Genomic DNA, 16,580 nt, shown 5'->3' with positions numbered 1-16,580 from the left:
CTTTCTTTCTTTCTTTCTTTCTTTCTTTCTTTCTTTCTTTCTTTCTTTCTTTCTTTCTTTCTTTCTTTCTTTCTTTCTTCTTTCTTTCTTTCTTTCTTCTTTCTTTTCTTTCTTTCCATCCATCCATCATCTAACTATCTATATACGTTTTTGTCCATGATTCCTGGCTTATAACTCTCATAGCCCTTGTTTCAGCCCTTTGTCATAAAGTTGGGGCACTCTGGGCCTGAGAAGAAGGCCTCAGGAAGCAGAATCTTTCTCTGACCTGCCCTCCTTTCACCTGGCCAAGGCAGGACTCTAATCTGATTGTGGGTTATAAGACCCTTGATCCATAGAGGGTCCTGCCCTGTACCCTGGAGGAAGCAATGCTGCACAGAGAGGTCAAGAAGAATCCAAAGAGACAGGCTTTACTGGGTTTAGACCATGCCCTTTTTGTCCAATCACATTTCTACATGGTTGTCAATCATGTCCAGCCAATGAAGTCTCCATGAAAGGCCCAAGAGGGCAGGGTTCAGGGGCTTCCAGATAGGTGAACATGTGGAAGCTGACAGGGAGGTGAACAAAAACTCATTCACATGCCGGAAGGTTAGTGCACCCCAGCTCCACAAGGATGGAAGCTCCTGCACTCTAGACTCTTCCAGACCTTGCCCTGTGTATCTCTTCATCTGGTTTTTTATTTGTATCCTTTAAAATATCCTTTTAATAAGCCAGTATATGCATTTCTCTGAATTCTAGCAATCTTTTTCTTCTTTTTTTAGACAAAGTCTCACTCTTTTACCCAGGCTGGATGCAGTGGTATGATCATGGCTCACTGCAGCCTTGGACTTCTGGGCTCAAGTGATCCTCCTGCCTCAGCCTCCTAAGTAGCTTGGGACTACAAGCGTGCACCACCACACCTAGCTAATTCTTTTTTTTTTTTTTTGAGATGGAGTCTCGCTCTGTCGCCAAGGCTGGAGTACAGGGGTGCTCTTAGCTCACTGCAAGCTCTGCCTCCCGGGTTCACTCCATTCTCCTGCCTCAGCCTCCCAAGCAGTTGGGACTACATGCACATGCCACCATGCCCAGCTAATTTTTGTACTTTTAGTAGAGATGGAGGTTCACCATATTGGCCAGGATGGTCTCGAACTCCTGACCTCGTGATCCACCTGCCTCGGCCTCCCAAAGTGCTGGGATTACAAGTGTGAGCCACTGCACCTGGCCCACCTGGCGAATTTTTAAATTTTCTGTGGAGATGGGGTCTCGCTATGTTGACCAGGCTGGTCTCAAACTCCTGGCCTCAAGCGATCCTCCCACCTTGGCCTCCCAAAGTGCTGGGATTACAGGTGTGAGCCACCACACCAGACCCACTCTAGCAAATTAACTGAACCCTAAGAGGAGGCTGTGGAAACCGAAACTTGCAGCCAGTCAGCCAGCTGTTCCAGAGGCCTGGACATGCAACTGGTGGGAAGGAGGGGGCGCTCCTTTGGGACTGTGCCCTCACCCTGTGATGTCTGAGGCTGTCTCTAGGTAGATAGTGTTGGAATTGAATTGGCGGACACCTAGCTGGTGTTGGCTGCAGAATTGATTGCTTGCTTGGTGGTGGGGAGAAACCCCCACACATTTGGTCACAGAAGTCTTCTGTGTTGATTGTTGTGTTGAGTGAGAGAATAGGAAAAAGCATGTTGAGGGTTGTTTTTTTGATACTCATGGGTAAGCATTAGTGTCTTCATTTCAGAGATGAAGAAACAGAAAAGAGGGGGTAAGTCACTTGTTCAGGTAGTGGTAGAGTCAGGTTCTGAATGCTGGTCATTGATTGACCATTCCACAGCCTTGCAGTACTGACTATAAAACATCTAACAGGTACAAAGCAAATGTTCAATAAATGCTCCCTTTTGTTTTTGTTTTTCACTTTTCCCATTCTCCCAGACATGAAGTAGAGAACGAAGCTGAACATACATTTTGTGGGCACTGCACCTAAGGCGATGATTCCTTTATTCCTGACCCCTAGGGCACAAAGGGCACTTCTTGTTCATTACTGGTTCATTAATGCTGGCTCTGCAGAATAGGCTGCAGTATCAACATCTTTAATGGAATAAAAGGCAGACTCCCAGCCGGGCGCGGTGGCTTACCCCTGTAATCCCAGCACTTTGGGAGGCCAAGGCAGGCGGATCACTAGGTCAGGAGATCGAGACCATCCTGGCTAACACAGTGAAACCCCATCTCTACTAAATGGGGAGGCTGAGGCAGAGAATAGCGTGAACCCGGGAGGCGGAGCTTGCAGTGAGCCGAGATGGCGCCACTGCACTCCAGCCTAGGTGACAGAGGGAGACTCCATCCCCCCCCCCAAAAAAGAGGCAGACTCCCAAAGACAGATGCGAAGAGGTCCAGTGATTTGAATCGACAAACAGGCAAATATTTTGCTTTCTTTTGAAAAGGAAAAATTGTATGTTTCTGGCGTGGCTATTACTGTGTGCAGTGGGAAAACCGGCATAGTGCAGAGGAAAGGCCCTTTGGTCTAATGCCAACTCTGCCCTAGCTGGGTGTTAGGAGACATAAGCTAGTTGCCATCCTGCTAACCTTAAAGGAAGTTTTAAGGTTGTAAGGCTCAAAGGAGAGAAGGGAGGTGATTCACTTTTTAAAAGCATATTTTTTCAAGGCTACATAAGATTTTCTCATTATCCTCACTATCACATCACATGGATCCTCCCTTTCCTGGGTTTGAGAAGGGGATTCAGGTCACCCAGTCCCTTACCAAACAAAGGGTGGCAACGATGGGTAAGAAAGGTCAGAACTAATAGTAATTCTCCCTGCTTATACAGCGGCAGCCACTGCATAGCCCGAGGACTTCGATCCCCCACAGGCTTTGAGAGATGACCCCAAGTCAAGCAGAGCACATATGACAGCAGTGGAGAAAGAGTTTCTGTCTTGAAGAGAGCATACTGCATATTTCCCAGAGACAAAAGGGAGCATCGAACCCAATGCTATTATTCTGAAGTTTGCTAACAGAGCCTTCCATATGCAAGCACCAGAGTTCCACGCTTCACCAGGTTGGTCATTTCTGGAATGGGAACACTGAATTGCAAGATGTTGTTGATTATGACCAGGAGTCTGATTCGTATGCTAATCAGTGAAAACAGTAACAAATACTCCAAATTGATGTACCATACAATTTACCATGGCTTTGGAATGTATTTTGGTACACAGCGTACTACAGTGATTCTAAGATGAACATTTTAATTTTTAAAGTCTTTGTAGTCATTGATGGCATGTTGTAATTTAATAGCACATAAAACAATGGTGCATTTTTAATCAATGACAGATTTGATGAAATACAGTTCATGTCGATTTTAGTATAACTGACAGCCTGGAAATTCAAATCATTTTGAACCAAATAAAGTATGCATGAATATTGATAATTATTGCCATCACACTCAACTTAGAAGACCCAAGCTAAGAGGGTGCTGAAAATACCTCTTTCTCCCTCTGTGCTGTATCTCAGAGGTTTGCAAACTTGGCTGCATGCTGGAATAACCTGGGGAGTTGAAAAAATACTGATGCCAGAGCTCTGTTCCCAGAATTTCTGATTTAGTGATGCTGCAGCGCAACCTGGGCAGTGGGATATTTAAGAAGTCCCCCAGGTGATTTGGATGCACTTTAAAGTTTGAGAAGCATTACTTGTTTCTTTGGAAGGCATCACTTTGCAACTGCTCTGGCCAGATACCTGGGAATCATATCAGAATCCTCCTTCTCCATATAGCTCTCGAGTTCCTCCCTTCCTTTTTATTTCCTCTGTTGTCCCCTGGTTTACAGCCCCATATTTCTGCTCCAGATCTCTGTCTTGCCTCCTTATCTCTCTCCTGCCTTCTGGGGTCTTATTTTTTCAATCTGTAGTCACACTGCTGCCAGATGGGTTTCTCAGTTCTTAACCGAATTAGGCCCCAATTTAGGCTCTCTTGGCTAAAATCAACCTCCTCTGAAGGGTGCACAAACATCTTCCTGACATGGCCTCTGCCCACTTCCCAACCCTGTCCGCTGCTCTTCTCCACAAACATCCAGTGTTCCTGGGGACATGAATGGCTCCAGTTCCTAGAACAACCCCTCTCCTTGGTCCCTTTCTGTCTTGGTACCTAGTGTTTCCTCTGTCTCCATCTCTCCTCACTTGGCAGATTCATTCTCAGCTTTCCAGGAAGGGCTTTCCTGTGGCCCTTCTCTCAACTGTCTCTGTCCTAGTACGAAGATCCACCCCATCTTCTCGCCTCCTGGGCAGTAACACACCTATCCATGACATCACAGAGCAGGACCAACCATAGCTCTAATGACGCTGTGCACTCCTTGGGCGGGGCATCTCTGGCACTTAGAACAGGGCCTGGTTCTGTGTTTCCTTTACATAGGTGAGTGACTGCTTTTGTGACTGCAGGGCGCATGAAATATGTGCTCAGAAAATGCCGTTGTTTAAAATACTCCAAGAAAGGGGGGCTAGATAAAACAAGACTGGCAGCATCTGATAATTATTGAAGAAGGGTGCTGAAGACACGGGGATCCATTACACTATTAGTTCTATGTTTGCTTGACATTTTTCGTAATAAAATGTAAAACAAAAGAAAACGTCTTTGCTTGAAAGGCTAATTTGAATAATAAGAGAAATGGAGGTTCTGTTCCCCTCTGCATCTGAGAGGTGACTTCAGTCTTTTTTGGGCTCTGCGGGGAGACTTTGGCACAGTCAATTTGATTGTGGGAATTTTTATATAGAAAGACCCCCTGACAAATGGGTGAAGTTTGCAATGTACAACCACACCCGGTCCTACCTTCTTTATTTCCTTTTTTGTCATGTTTCTTCAACCATTCAATATTTTTTCTGATGGCTTCCAAATAGGCTTCTGTTTTTCCTGGAAGAGGTAAGAGAACTAAATCAAACACTCAGAAAATATCACGACATCTCATTTTAGAGACCACACTTATATTCAAAACCACAAATATTAGACGTATGCAGCACTTTCAAGGTTGTTTCCCTAACTAGGCAATGTACATATTTGCATGTGCATATGTGTGTTTGTGTGTTGAGGGGTTTAGGTCAAGGAGAGCAGGTGGGGATGAGGTTCCAGGAGGAAGAATCAAGTTGGTAAGTGTCAAGGGGCATGATTCCCACACACAAATAAATCCACCTTGACGTCCTGGCAGAGAAGAGTTTTGATTCGGTTTACTAGACAGATGGGCCCCTAGGTTAGTTCATTTCTGGTTAGGGATGGTTCTTCCAAACTGAGGAGCATCATCAGGCCAAGGACTTGAATGAGAGTGGCAGATACTTAAAGATTCCATCACTTCAGTTAAAAGTCCAAATGTGTGGCTTTATGTAAGCAGCTCTAAGTCTTCTGCCCAATTCTGGCAGGGGGCGTGTAAAAACTTAGACAAAGAGGTTTGGATGGTAAACCTTAGAACTGGTTCTAATCAAACTCCCCAGGATGTAAACACTGTTCGAAGGGCCTCAAGTGTGGCACAAGAACACCAGGCATCTCTCATGCACCTACTCTGTGATGCCCTTTACCTGCACTTATGTCTGCAAGTGGATATTTACCGTCCACTGACAGGTGAGGAATCTGGGGCTCAGAGAGGCGAAGTGAGTAGGCTAAGGCTACACAGGAAATAACAGTTGGCATTTGGACTCTGATCTGCTTAGTTTCCGCTACCTGCATTATCTGCAGGGTAAGACCTCACCTTCAGACATGGACAGTAATGTTGCTTTGTTCTGTATCAAAGAAATCAGCCATTCTCTTAACCAGGTGAGGCCCTAAAGCTTGAGAGGTCCTAAAGCTTAGGGAGTCAGCACCAAGAAACCAGGCCTCTAGAAAGTACCAGATGGCCTACAAAAAGAGGCTTTCAAAGTCCAGAGCCTCTGCAGAAGCAATAGCTGCAGAGCTCAGTGTGGTGACCACCCCATTCTGAGCTGCATCTGAGCCCTGTTACCTCTACTCTACTGCACAGTCCTCTTGGTTGAGCTACCTGTATTGTGTGCTTATCATGTGCTGAGGACTGCTTTATGCTCCAAAATGCACTGTCTTATTTATTCTTCATGACAACTTTTTGAGGCAGTCCTATTATCATCCCCATTTCACAGGTGAAGAAACTGAAGCACAGAGACATAAAGTCATAATCACATGGCTAAAAAGTAGCAGAGCCAGGCTTGAACCTGGGTACCTCCAACTACTGTCCGTGTACAATAATACTGCCTTAAGAGTTGACCATGTTCCAATTGCCCCCACTGCATTTACCTAAGTGACTTTCTGAGCATCTTTCTTCCTGATCTTGAAGCCTACTCTTGCCTTACCACTGAAGATCTGTGTCATCTGGTTCCCAAAGAAGCACAGAGACTCCTACGCAAAAAGGGGTAAATGGACACCAGAAGAGATCCACAATTTTTAGTCCTTAGTTGCTTCAATAGTTGGTGTAGAAACTGCCTTGATTTCAGCAGTCTGGGAGGCTGAGGAGGGAAGATTGCTTGAGGCCAGGAGTTCAAGACCAGCCTGCACAACATTGTAAGACCCTATCTCTACTAATAAATAGATACATAAATAATTATTTTTAAAATGCAATGTTTTCTATTTCATATTAATTCAGTTAGATAAGGCATTTTGAGCAAGGAGAGAAATCTTAGTGTAGACCATTTCTAAACATTGCAACTTCATTATTTTAAAGAGTTTAAATCAAATTACTGATCCCCATAGGGCTCACTTTAATGAATAATTTGTCATTTGCACATTAGGTCGTTAGGACTTCTGAAACTTTTGAGTATGTCTGAAAATAGTCTTGTTCTTTAAATAATTTTAAACATTTTTTTCTACTATCTTCTCTGATATCAATATCATGATGTTAGAGCTTATTTGGGATAAGGAAAACCACAGCTTGGTCTGTTTAAACACTCCATTAAAAATTCCAAATTAGAAGAGTAAAATAAACGAAATTTTCACCATAGTGGGGCAGACATTGCCCACTCTCATGCCTCCCTCTTCATAGCTAGCTAATAGAGCTGCCCTCAACTGATGACGGATGAAATGGGTAGATCAATGCATCACCTTTTTTGATCCTCAGGCATATTCTACTGTTTCCCAGAAGTTTTCAATAGGATTGAGCTCCAGTTGCCGATGTTGAAAGTTTGGTCATTATCACACGTTATATTGGCCTCTTTCCCTTCGTGCTCATGTACCTACCCTGCAGTGGTGCTTCCTGGGGTCACTTCCCAATGAAGCTACTTCACCTCAAATCCTTCTCTTAGTGCATGCCTTGGAGGGAACTCAACATAAGACAGTTTGAAATAGAGGCCTTGACCAGGCTCTGTGGCTCACACCTGTGATCCCAGCACTTTGGGAAGCCGGGGTGGGTGGATGGCTTGAACTGAAGAGTTTGAGACCAGCCTGGACAACATGGAAAAACCCCATGTCTACCAAAAAAAAAAAAAAAAAAATTAGCCAGGCGTGGTGGTGTGCATCTGTAGTTCCAGCTATTAGGAGGCTGAGGTGGGAGGAGGACTGCTTAAGCCCAGGAGGTGGAGGTTGCAGTGAGCCAAGATTGCACCACTGCACTCCAGCCTGGGCAACACAGCCAGATTCTGCCTCAAAAGAAAAATAAATTAAAGGTCTCGGCATTATTGCATTAGGCTGCTTTCTGTTCAGGAACCCACTACCTATAAAAATGGTATGGAATTTTAAACAGTATTTAATGTATGAAAAGCTATTTTATTCACTATATTGACATTATCAACTCACAACAGAGAATGTATTTACTATAGCTTAAAGAAAATTGGACTGCAATTCTAGTAAGACTAGTATCTTAGGGATCATAACATATAATTAGGACAGTTTCCCTAATTTATAACAGAACACCCCATCATTCTCATCCTCTTTCATGCTTTATTTTTATCCATCAGAAGGTGACTACTTATCACCTTCTACTGTAGCATATAATTTATTAAGTTTACTGTCTTCCTCCCTTAGAAATATGTTGTTTGCTGATGTACCCTCTTGCCTAGAACAAGGACTGACAGAGAGTAAGCTCTCAAGAAATGTTTGTCAATGAGTAAATGGATGAAGGCTTTCTATATAGAAGCCAAATTGCAATTAGAAGATTGCCCAGTGAGCGGCCGGGCGCGGTGGCTCAAGCCTGTAATCCCACCACTTTGGGAGGCCGAGACGGGCGGATCACGAGGTCAGGAGATCGAGACCATCCTGGCTAACACGGTGAAACCCCGTCTCTACTAAAAACTACAAAAAATTAGCCGGGCGAGGTGGTGGCGCCTGTAGTCCCAGCTACCCGGGAGGCTGAGGCAGGAGAATGGCGTGAACCCAGGAGGCGGAGCTTGCAGTGAGCTGAGATCCGGCCACTGCACTCCAGCCTGGGTGACAGAGTGAGACTCCATCTCAAAAAAAAAAAAAAAAAAAAAGAAGATTGCCCAGTGAGCACGGAATCCAAACTAGGAAACTACGTCTTAAAAAAACATATAAATGGCATAGATTTATCTCTGCCCCCCCCTTTTTTTTTTAGTGAAAATGAATGATTTATTTGAAAGACTTGAAATGTAATGGATTCTAAACTTAAATGACAGCTATATCAGAACATTTAAAACACAAGTGTGATAGGTATACTATATCCATATGTCGTTCTTCATAGAATTCTATTAATTAAATATCATTGTTCTCATTTTATTGATGAAGAAACTAAGGCTGAAAAAGGTTAAATGACATGCCCAAGGCGACATAGCTAAGTAAGGGTCTGATATGGTTGGGTCCCACCCAAATCTCATCTTGAATTGTCGTTCTCATAATCCCCATGTGTCATGGGAGGGACCCAGTAGGAGGTAATTGAATCATGGGGGCGGTTACCCTCATGCTGCTGTTCTTGTAATAGTGAATGAGTTCTCACAAGATCAAATGGTTATGTAAGAGGCTTTTCCCCATTTGCTCAGCACTTCTCCTTCCTACCGTCATGTGAAGGAGGATGTGTTTGTTTCCCCTTCCACCATGATTATAAGTTTCCTGAGGCCTCCTCAGGAACTGTGAGTCAATTAAACCTTTTTCCTTTACAAATTACCCAGTCTCAGGTATGTATTTATTAGCAGCATGAGAGGGAACTAATACAGGGTTAGAGCCTGGTTTTGAACCAAAATAAATATGGAGCCTTTAATGACTGGGGCTGGGTCAAATTCACCTTTTAGACTAGAGAAATTGAGTGTCTGCTGTTGTTGTTAAACTGGCTGACAAGGCAGTGGTTTTCAAACTTTGATGCACATTAAAATCACTTAGCGAAAAATTTTAAAGGCCCAATGTCCAAATTGCTGCTCAGACCAATTAAATCAGAATATCTGGGACTAGGGACCAAACATTTGTACTTCTTAATGATCCCGAGGTGGCTCCAATGTGCAGCAAAGTTTGGGAACCACTGCCACCAGTTTTAAGACCTCCACATGCTTACAAGAGCATTGGCAACAATGGGAATCATATCAGGTACTCTTTTGCTCTTGGAGCAAAGCAGCTGGCTCATGTTGACTTTTCTCTTTGCAGGAGCTGTAAAGCAAATCTTCTATTTACACAGTATGCACTGAAAACCTTATGAGAGTCGACTTTGGAAAGCTGGACTATTTTTTTCCTCAATTTATTTCATCTTCCTTTGGAAAAAAAATAGCTCATGGCTGAGGTAATAGAGCACAAGCCTTAAAACATACGCTGAAGCAGATGGGAAAAGGGCCAGAATCAAGATGCAGCCTTGTTTTTCTGGCTGTTCTGGTTTTTAACACTGTGAAAAAAATATCTTTTCTAAACATGAATTTGTCCTTACTCTGCTATGCTGTCCTGACTGTCTCCCTCTGGGGAAAGTGTATAAATCAATAAGGTTGGCCTATTGCATACTGCATGTACTAAAGACATTAGGTTTTGTGAAAGAGTGTTTATAAAAATTAACGTTTGATATAATACTTAAAATTATGCCAAGATTACATGACTGCACTTTTGAACTGGATGAAGCAAAGCAACTGATACTGATGCATGGGTGCTGACACAGGCCATAGAGCTGTGAGATTCAAGATTCTGCATAATGATGACATTTTACATGCCCATTAGATGCAGCATGGAAGACTGGAAGAGCACTGGAAGAAGAGTTAGAAAACATGGGTTCAAGGCCAGCTCCACCACTCTGGCCATGAGATCTTGAGCAAGTCGCTCATCTTCTGGGCCTTGTTTTACTGGTTTGTAAATCAAGGGGTGAATGCTAAAAAGGAGACTCATGATTTGTACATATAGAAAGAAATTCCCTTTTGTTGTTCTTGAAAAATCCATTTTGATATATAGCTCTCCCAAGCCTACTTGGGACTTCCTCACACACTTGCTGACTCCCAGGGGAGAATATTGGACTCATTATTTTTGGACATTTCTAGCAGAATCCCCGGAGACTTGAAGGGAGGCGTGAATTCTCTTATGTTGCTTAAAAAATAAGTGTAGCCACATGAATTAGGCAACTTATTACCAATTTATTAAATAGGCTAACTTTTCTGGCTCCTGTAAAAAAGATATGATGATGATAGGACATTTAAGTGAAAGTTATCCTAGAGATCACCTTTTCCAACCTAATTTTATTGTCCAGCCATAAACTTAAATGATAGCACTGGAGTGAGTTTATGGGTGTTATAATGCTTATCTCATCCCTTGGATGACTAAAAAAAAGACTTTCAGAGACCCACAGAACAGATGTGAATGAGTAAACATCCAACTGGCAAAAAGAGCCACACTTAGATTATGAAATAAAGTTTGAAAGCAGTTTGCTTTGGTCTTCAGAGAGCAATTTACTTGAAAAGTAAATTTATAGATTTGGTTGAAGTTAGAATAAATTATAATTTATTAGAATATCCATACAAATTTAGGAATAATTATTGAATCAGTCAGACAACTAGACTGACATTGAAAAACACTATTCTTAATGTGGGTCCCTGTGGAAACCGTAGTTTAAATAGTTTAAACTATTTTCAAAGGTGAATGTATCATTTTTCATTATTGATAATGAAGTTGGATGTTTTTTACATTAAGCTGGAAATGAGATGCATAGAAACATGCTTTGTAAACTGAAGCATGATATAAATGTAGAGTATTATTATTACTTATATTCCTCACGGAAACCAGTTCATGCTAGGCATGGTTAATAAACGGTTGCTGTGGTTAGATGGGGCTATCACCTCACACACTGCAAGGCCAAAACAGACTCCCCACAGATACTACTGCCAATGTGTTCTGCTTATAATTATTTCCGTAAGTGGTCTTAGCTGGACCATTACCTCATCCTTTATTCTACTCTGTCACGTCCTCCAACTTTCTGTCCTGAAGGGATCCTGTTCTATATATGTCTGGCTCATCAATAAGTGGGATATGTGTGCATGTATGTGGCCTGTGTTGCACTTGCCAGCATATGGGTTAAGGACTATTCTTGGGCCATTTCAAAGCTTGCTTGAGTCCTCAAAGGCAGGAATTCGTTCTTATATTCCTTCTGTAGCTGCTTCCTAGGCACAGCGTTAGGCATGTCATTGGAATAAGTGTTTATTTCTTGCTGAATAACTGTCCCAGAAAACCCAGTCAACCCTGCCTCCACTCAGATGGATGATTTTCTTTTTCTACCTAGAGACAATGGGTGTTTTCTCACTGGGTTTCATAACAGAGAAGCAAAATAGCCCTTGAGAAAAATGCAATAAAACAACTATGAACACAAAGATATATGTCAGTATGTCCTTTTGGGGATTAATTACATTTTTTTTCTTAGAAATTGTTAGTCCTTGGCTTAAACTTAGTTGGTGTTTTCTAAACTATATTAGAGTCAGTTGTCCTTATCCCAGAGTAATGGGGTCAAGGGCAACATGAATAAATTACATCTCTGAACAATAGCAGAGGGACTAATTTTAACCCCAAATTCCTGCCTTCTTTTTAATGTTTTAGGAGAGCCATTGCAAAGAATAACCCTGGGCTGGGCATGGTGGCTCACACCTGCAATCCCAGTATTTTGGTAGGCTGAATGGATTGGGTGGATCACCTGACGTCAAGAGTTTGAGACCAGCCTGGCCAACACGGTGAAACCCCATCTCTACTAAAAATACAAAAATTAGCTGGCGGTGGTGGCACATGCCTGTAATCCCAGCTACTTGGGAGGCTGAGGCAGGAGAATTGCTTGAACCTGGACGGCGGCGGTTGCAGTGAGCAGATATCGCACCATTGCACTCCCCCTGCCTGGGCGACAGAGCAAGACTCTGTCTTAGGAGAAAAAAAAAAAAGTAAATGGATAGAGTTTTAGTCTATTCTGTTCCTCTCTCCCCATTACTATCTGATGGAAATCCTAATGAAGAGGGAAATCCACTCTCATCATTAGTCTCCAAACACTCACATCCTAAATAGGCCATAGTGGACTACTGAGAATCATCTCCTTTATGTTCATTTTTTACATAATGTTTTCTTAAAAAGAAGCCAAACAAATCTGTCAGCTCGCATTCCTATAGCCCTGTGCACAGCGATAGAAGGTGGTGTTTAAAGCACTGAGAATGTTACCCCAGCAAGTCAAAGGACGTAGCCTATGGCTCGCTGGGTTCTAGGGAAATACGATTGCTATACTTGGGCCACTTCCAGAGGGAATGATTGAGGCATGCTGGGTTTCTGTTGAGCTGAGCTGTAATGCTCTATGCTGCCCAATTCCTGGTTCTCTGTCTCAGGTCACAGGCCACTCTTTTCTTGGTTAGCTATTTTAAAAAATTTACCGTTCATCCTCCACCTCACATCTGTTAGGATTAAAAAAAAAAATCCAGAAATAAAAAATCTAGGCAAGGATGTAGAGAAACTGGAACTCTTGCACACTATTGGTAGAAATTTAAAATGGTGCAGCTGCTACAGAAAACAGTATGGTGGTTCCTCAAAAAATTAAAAATAGAATTTGCATATGATCCAGCAATTCCACTTCTGGATATATACCCAAAAGAAGTGAAAGAAGGAGCTCAAAGAGACTTTTGTATACTCATATATATATATCCGTATTACTCACAACAGCCAAGAGGTAGAAGCAACCCAAGTGTCCATAGACAAATAAATAGATGAAATGTGGCATATACATACAGTGAAGTTTGGTCATTATCACACCTACTCTGTGATGCCCTTTACCTGCACTTATGTCTGCAAGTGGATATTACCATCCACTGAGAGGTGAGGAATCTGGGGCTCAGAGAGGTGAAGTGAGTAGGCTAAGGCTGCACAGGAAATAACAGCTGGCATTTGGACTCTGATCTGCTTAGTTTCCGCTACCTGCATTATCTGCAGGATAAGACCTCACCTTCAGACATGGACAGTAATGTTGCTTTGTTCTGTATCAAAGAAATCAGCCATTCTCTTAACCAGGTGAGGCCCTAAAGCTTGAGAGGTCCTGCACCCTGCAGTCACAAAAGCAGTCACTCACTTATGTAAAACATCTAACTTCATTATCAATGATGAAAAATGATACATTCACCTTTGAAAATAGTTTAAACTATTTAAACTATTTATTCAGCCTTAAAGAAGGAAGAAAATTCCAACATGGATGAACATGGAGGACATGATGCTGAGTTACATACGCCAGTTGCAAAAGGAAAAATGCTATATGATTCCACTTATATGAGGTCACTAGAGTAGTCAAATCCATAGAGACAGGAAATAGAACGGTTATTGCCATGGAGTGGGCAGAGCGGGAATGGAAAAGTGTTGTTTAATTGGTACAGAGTTTCGATTTTGCAAGATGAAAAGAGCTCTGGAGATGGATGGTGGTGACGGTATGAAAACAATGTGAATGTACTTAGTGCCTCAAAACTGTACAGGTAAAAATAGTTAAGGTGGTAAATTTTATGTTATGTACATTTTACCACAACTTCAAAAAGATACATACATATATATTTTAAAAAGAGTTTACCACCCATCCAGAGTGACTTAGGGTTAAATGGAAATATCAAAGCAGCCCGATTGGTCTACAGGGTCCCCAAACATAGCACACGTATCATCAGTTCTGCCTACTCTTGCTCAGGACAAACATTATTAATTGATCATTACAGCTTTCTTTCTTCCTGAACCCAGATGAAATATCGTAAACTTTCACAACATGGGCCACTACCAAACAACTGGAGTAGACACGTCAGCTATGTCAATGTAGGAAAAAAATATAGGAAAATGTACAATGTAGGAAATGTAAAAGGTAGGAAAATATAAAATGTAGGAAAAAATTGTGATGGTCTATGAAATCCATGCTAGAGAAGACGAGGATACAAAAATATAAAAATGTATAAGATAGGAAAAATCAACACAAACTTGATACATTAGGGAAAAATTATATTTTTCAGCGCTGTCTCAAAAAAGTCCCAATAGCTGAAATAGAAGCAGCATCTTTCGCCATTATTTGAACCCGTATAACCCAGGTTTGGGTGTCCAATTCTACAAGTCTTTTCTATAAAAAGGAACCAGAACTCCTTCAAGGAGAATTGATTTCAAGTCTTGGGAAAGGAAAATTCAGAGTGGGTGTAGAATATCCCATTGTTGCTAGAAAGCAAAGACGATGTACTACAAGGACTAAAGAGAAATTTAGGGAGCTCCCACTGCCCAAGCTACACCAATTTAGGCATAAAGTATTAGCAAAGGTAGTAGTAATATAAAAGGGAAATAGTTTGTAATTTTATTGGTATTATTGAGTTTCAAGGTATTGAATACATAGCTAGTTTGTTTCTCTTCTACTTCATGCGCAGACATTAAGCATGGGTCTATTATTAAGGGTGAACAGGAACCTGCTTCTATTTGTGTTAGCAGGAGATACTGGGTGGGGAACCTTTAAGTGGGCCAGTCCTTCAAAATTAAGAGCTATACCATGAGCAAGATTGGTCTTTGTGATCTCATATCATATCATAACAAGGAATAAGAAAAAGTCTACCTATTCATTGCCACTGATGGTTATACATAACCAATGAAAATCCCTTTTCAGACAGTCCAGTGGTATGTTTTCAGATGATAAATTAGCTGGGTTCCTCCACCACCTCCCCCAAGAGAGCACTGACCCACTCCCTCAGCTCCTAAAGAATAAACTCTGTAGATGAACCTACTAATGAGACATTAATCTCGCTGTGTCACCCAGGCTGAAGTACAGTGGTGCAGCCTCCACCTCCTGAGTTCAAGTGATAAGACATAAATAAGGTTCCAATTATATCAAAGATGTCAATATATCATAATGACAGAAAAATAAGGTAGGTTCAAACCATTTGCTCACAACTTCTGGTAAAGACATTGAGTTTCAGAAAAATAGTATCTATCTGAGACATAGAGATGTAAATTTCCGTGATGTAACTAGCACAACTTTGTAACAAGGGACTGGAACCATGAACTATACAACTAGATCCCACATTCAGACCTGAAATCAAAGGGATAACAATTTAGAACTTATAACCTCATCAAGTCTTTTTCTTTGGGGGTATGGTAAAGTTTCTAAAATCCTAGGAAGATGGCCGGGCACGGTGGCTCACACCTGTAATCCCAGCACTTTGGGAGGGCGAGGCGGGGGGATCACTTGAGGTCAGGAGTTCAAGACCAACTTGATGAAACCCCATCTCTACTAAAAACACAAAAAATTAGAGGGCATGGTAGTGCGTGCCTGTAATCCCAGCTACTCGGGAGGCTGAGGCAGAAGAATCACCTGAACCCAGGAGGTGGAGGTTGCAGTGAGCTGAGATCGCATCACTGCACTCTAGCCTGGGCAACAGAGGGAGACTTCATCGCAAAAAATAAAATAAAAAATCCTAAGAAGATGTAAATTACATTATATATTTCATAGATATATTTATACTATTTAAGGAAATTTGATATATTGAATTTGTTATTTTTATCAAGTCCTTAAAAGTGTTTAAAGTTACAATCACTGGTTAAATCATTTTAAAATTTTGCTTTGTTAAATTTAATTTTTTTTTTTTTTGAGACAAGGCCTTGCTGTATCACCTAGGCTGTAGTATAGAGGTGTAGCCTCCACGTCCTGAACTCAAGAGATCCTCCCATCTCAGCCCCTGAGCAGCTAAAACTACAGGCATGCACCACCATACCTGGCTAATTTTTGCATTTTTTGTAGAAATGAGGTTTTCCCATGTTGCCCAGGCTGGTCTCAAACCCTCAGCTCAAGCAATCCAAACTGCTGGGATTACAGGCATGAGCCACTGCGCCTGGTCAAATTCATAAATTTTGATGATCTTTTTGAATAAGTAGTATGTGATTATTTAGAGGAGTAGTCAGTAAGTTTAAAATATTGCTCAATAAATTCATAAGGTTATAAATTACACATTAAACAATGCACTAATGGTCATACACATTCCTCTCCAAACAGAAAAGTCCATTGAACACTAAAGACTATCAAAAGATGAAATCAGTTTGCCATCCCAGGAGACTCAAGACCATTAAAAAAGATTGCTATTCAAATAAAGATACCACATGCCAAGCCTGTTCTGTCCAGATTGTGTCAATTTCTCAGATGTGATGGAGCTTGCTCTTCGGATCACCCTACCTTGTGTGGTGAAAGCTTTTGTTTCCCAATTTTATTGCTAA

General features: G+C 41.7%; 1 protein-coding gene across 2 annotated transcripts in view; it reads right to left on the bottom strand.

Moving 5' to 3' along the window:
• The window catches only part of SCG3 (secretogranin III), a 40,174-nt gene that overhangs the window by 2,915 nt on the left and 20,679 nt on the right, over positions 1 to 16,580 (bottom strand). For both annotated transcript variants that reach the window (XM_011928621.1, XM_011928622.1), the window contains one exon: positions 4,785 to 4,865. In XM_011928621.1, the coding sequence (XP_011784011.1) occupies positions 4,785 to 4,865 (81 nt within the window). The remainder of the gene's footprint in view (positions 1 to 4,784; positions 4,866 to 16,580) is intronic.

Source organism: Colobus angolensis, unplaced genomic scaffold (genome assembly GCF_000951035.1).
Source record: "Colobus angolensis palliatus isolate OR3802 unplaced genomic scaffold, Cang.pa_1.0 Scaffold78, whole genome shotgun sequence".
Lineage (NCBI taxonomy): Eukaryota > Metazoa > Chordata > Mammalia > Primates > Cercopithecidae > Colobus > Colobus angolensis.
The sequence above is the reverse complement of the archived record's forward strand: the minus strand, read 5'-3'. Positions and strand labels throughout refer to the sequence as shown.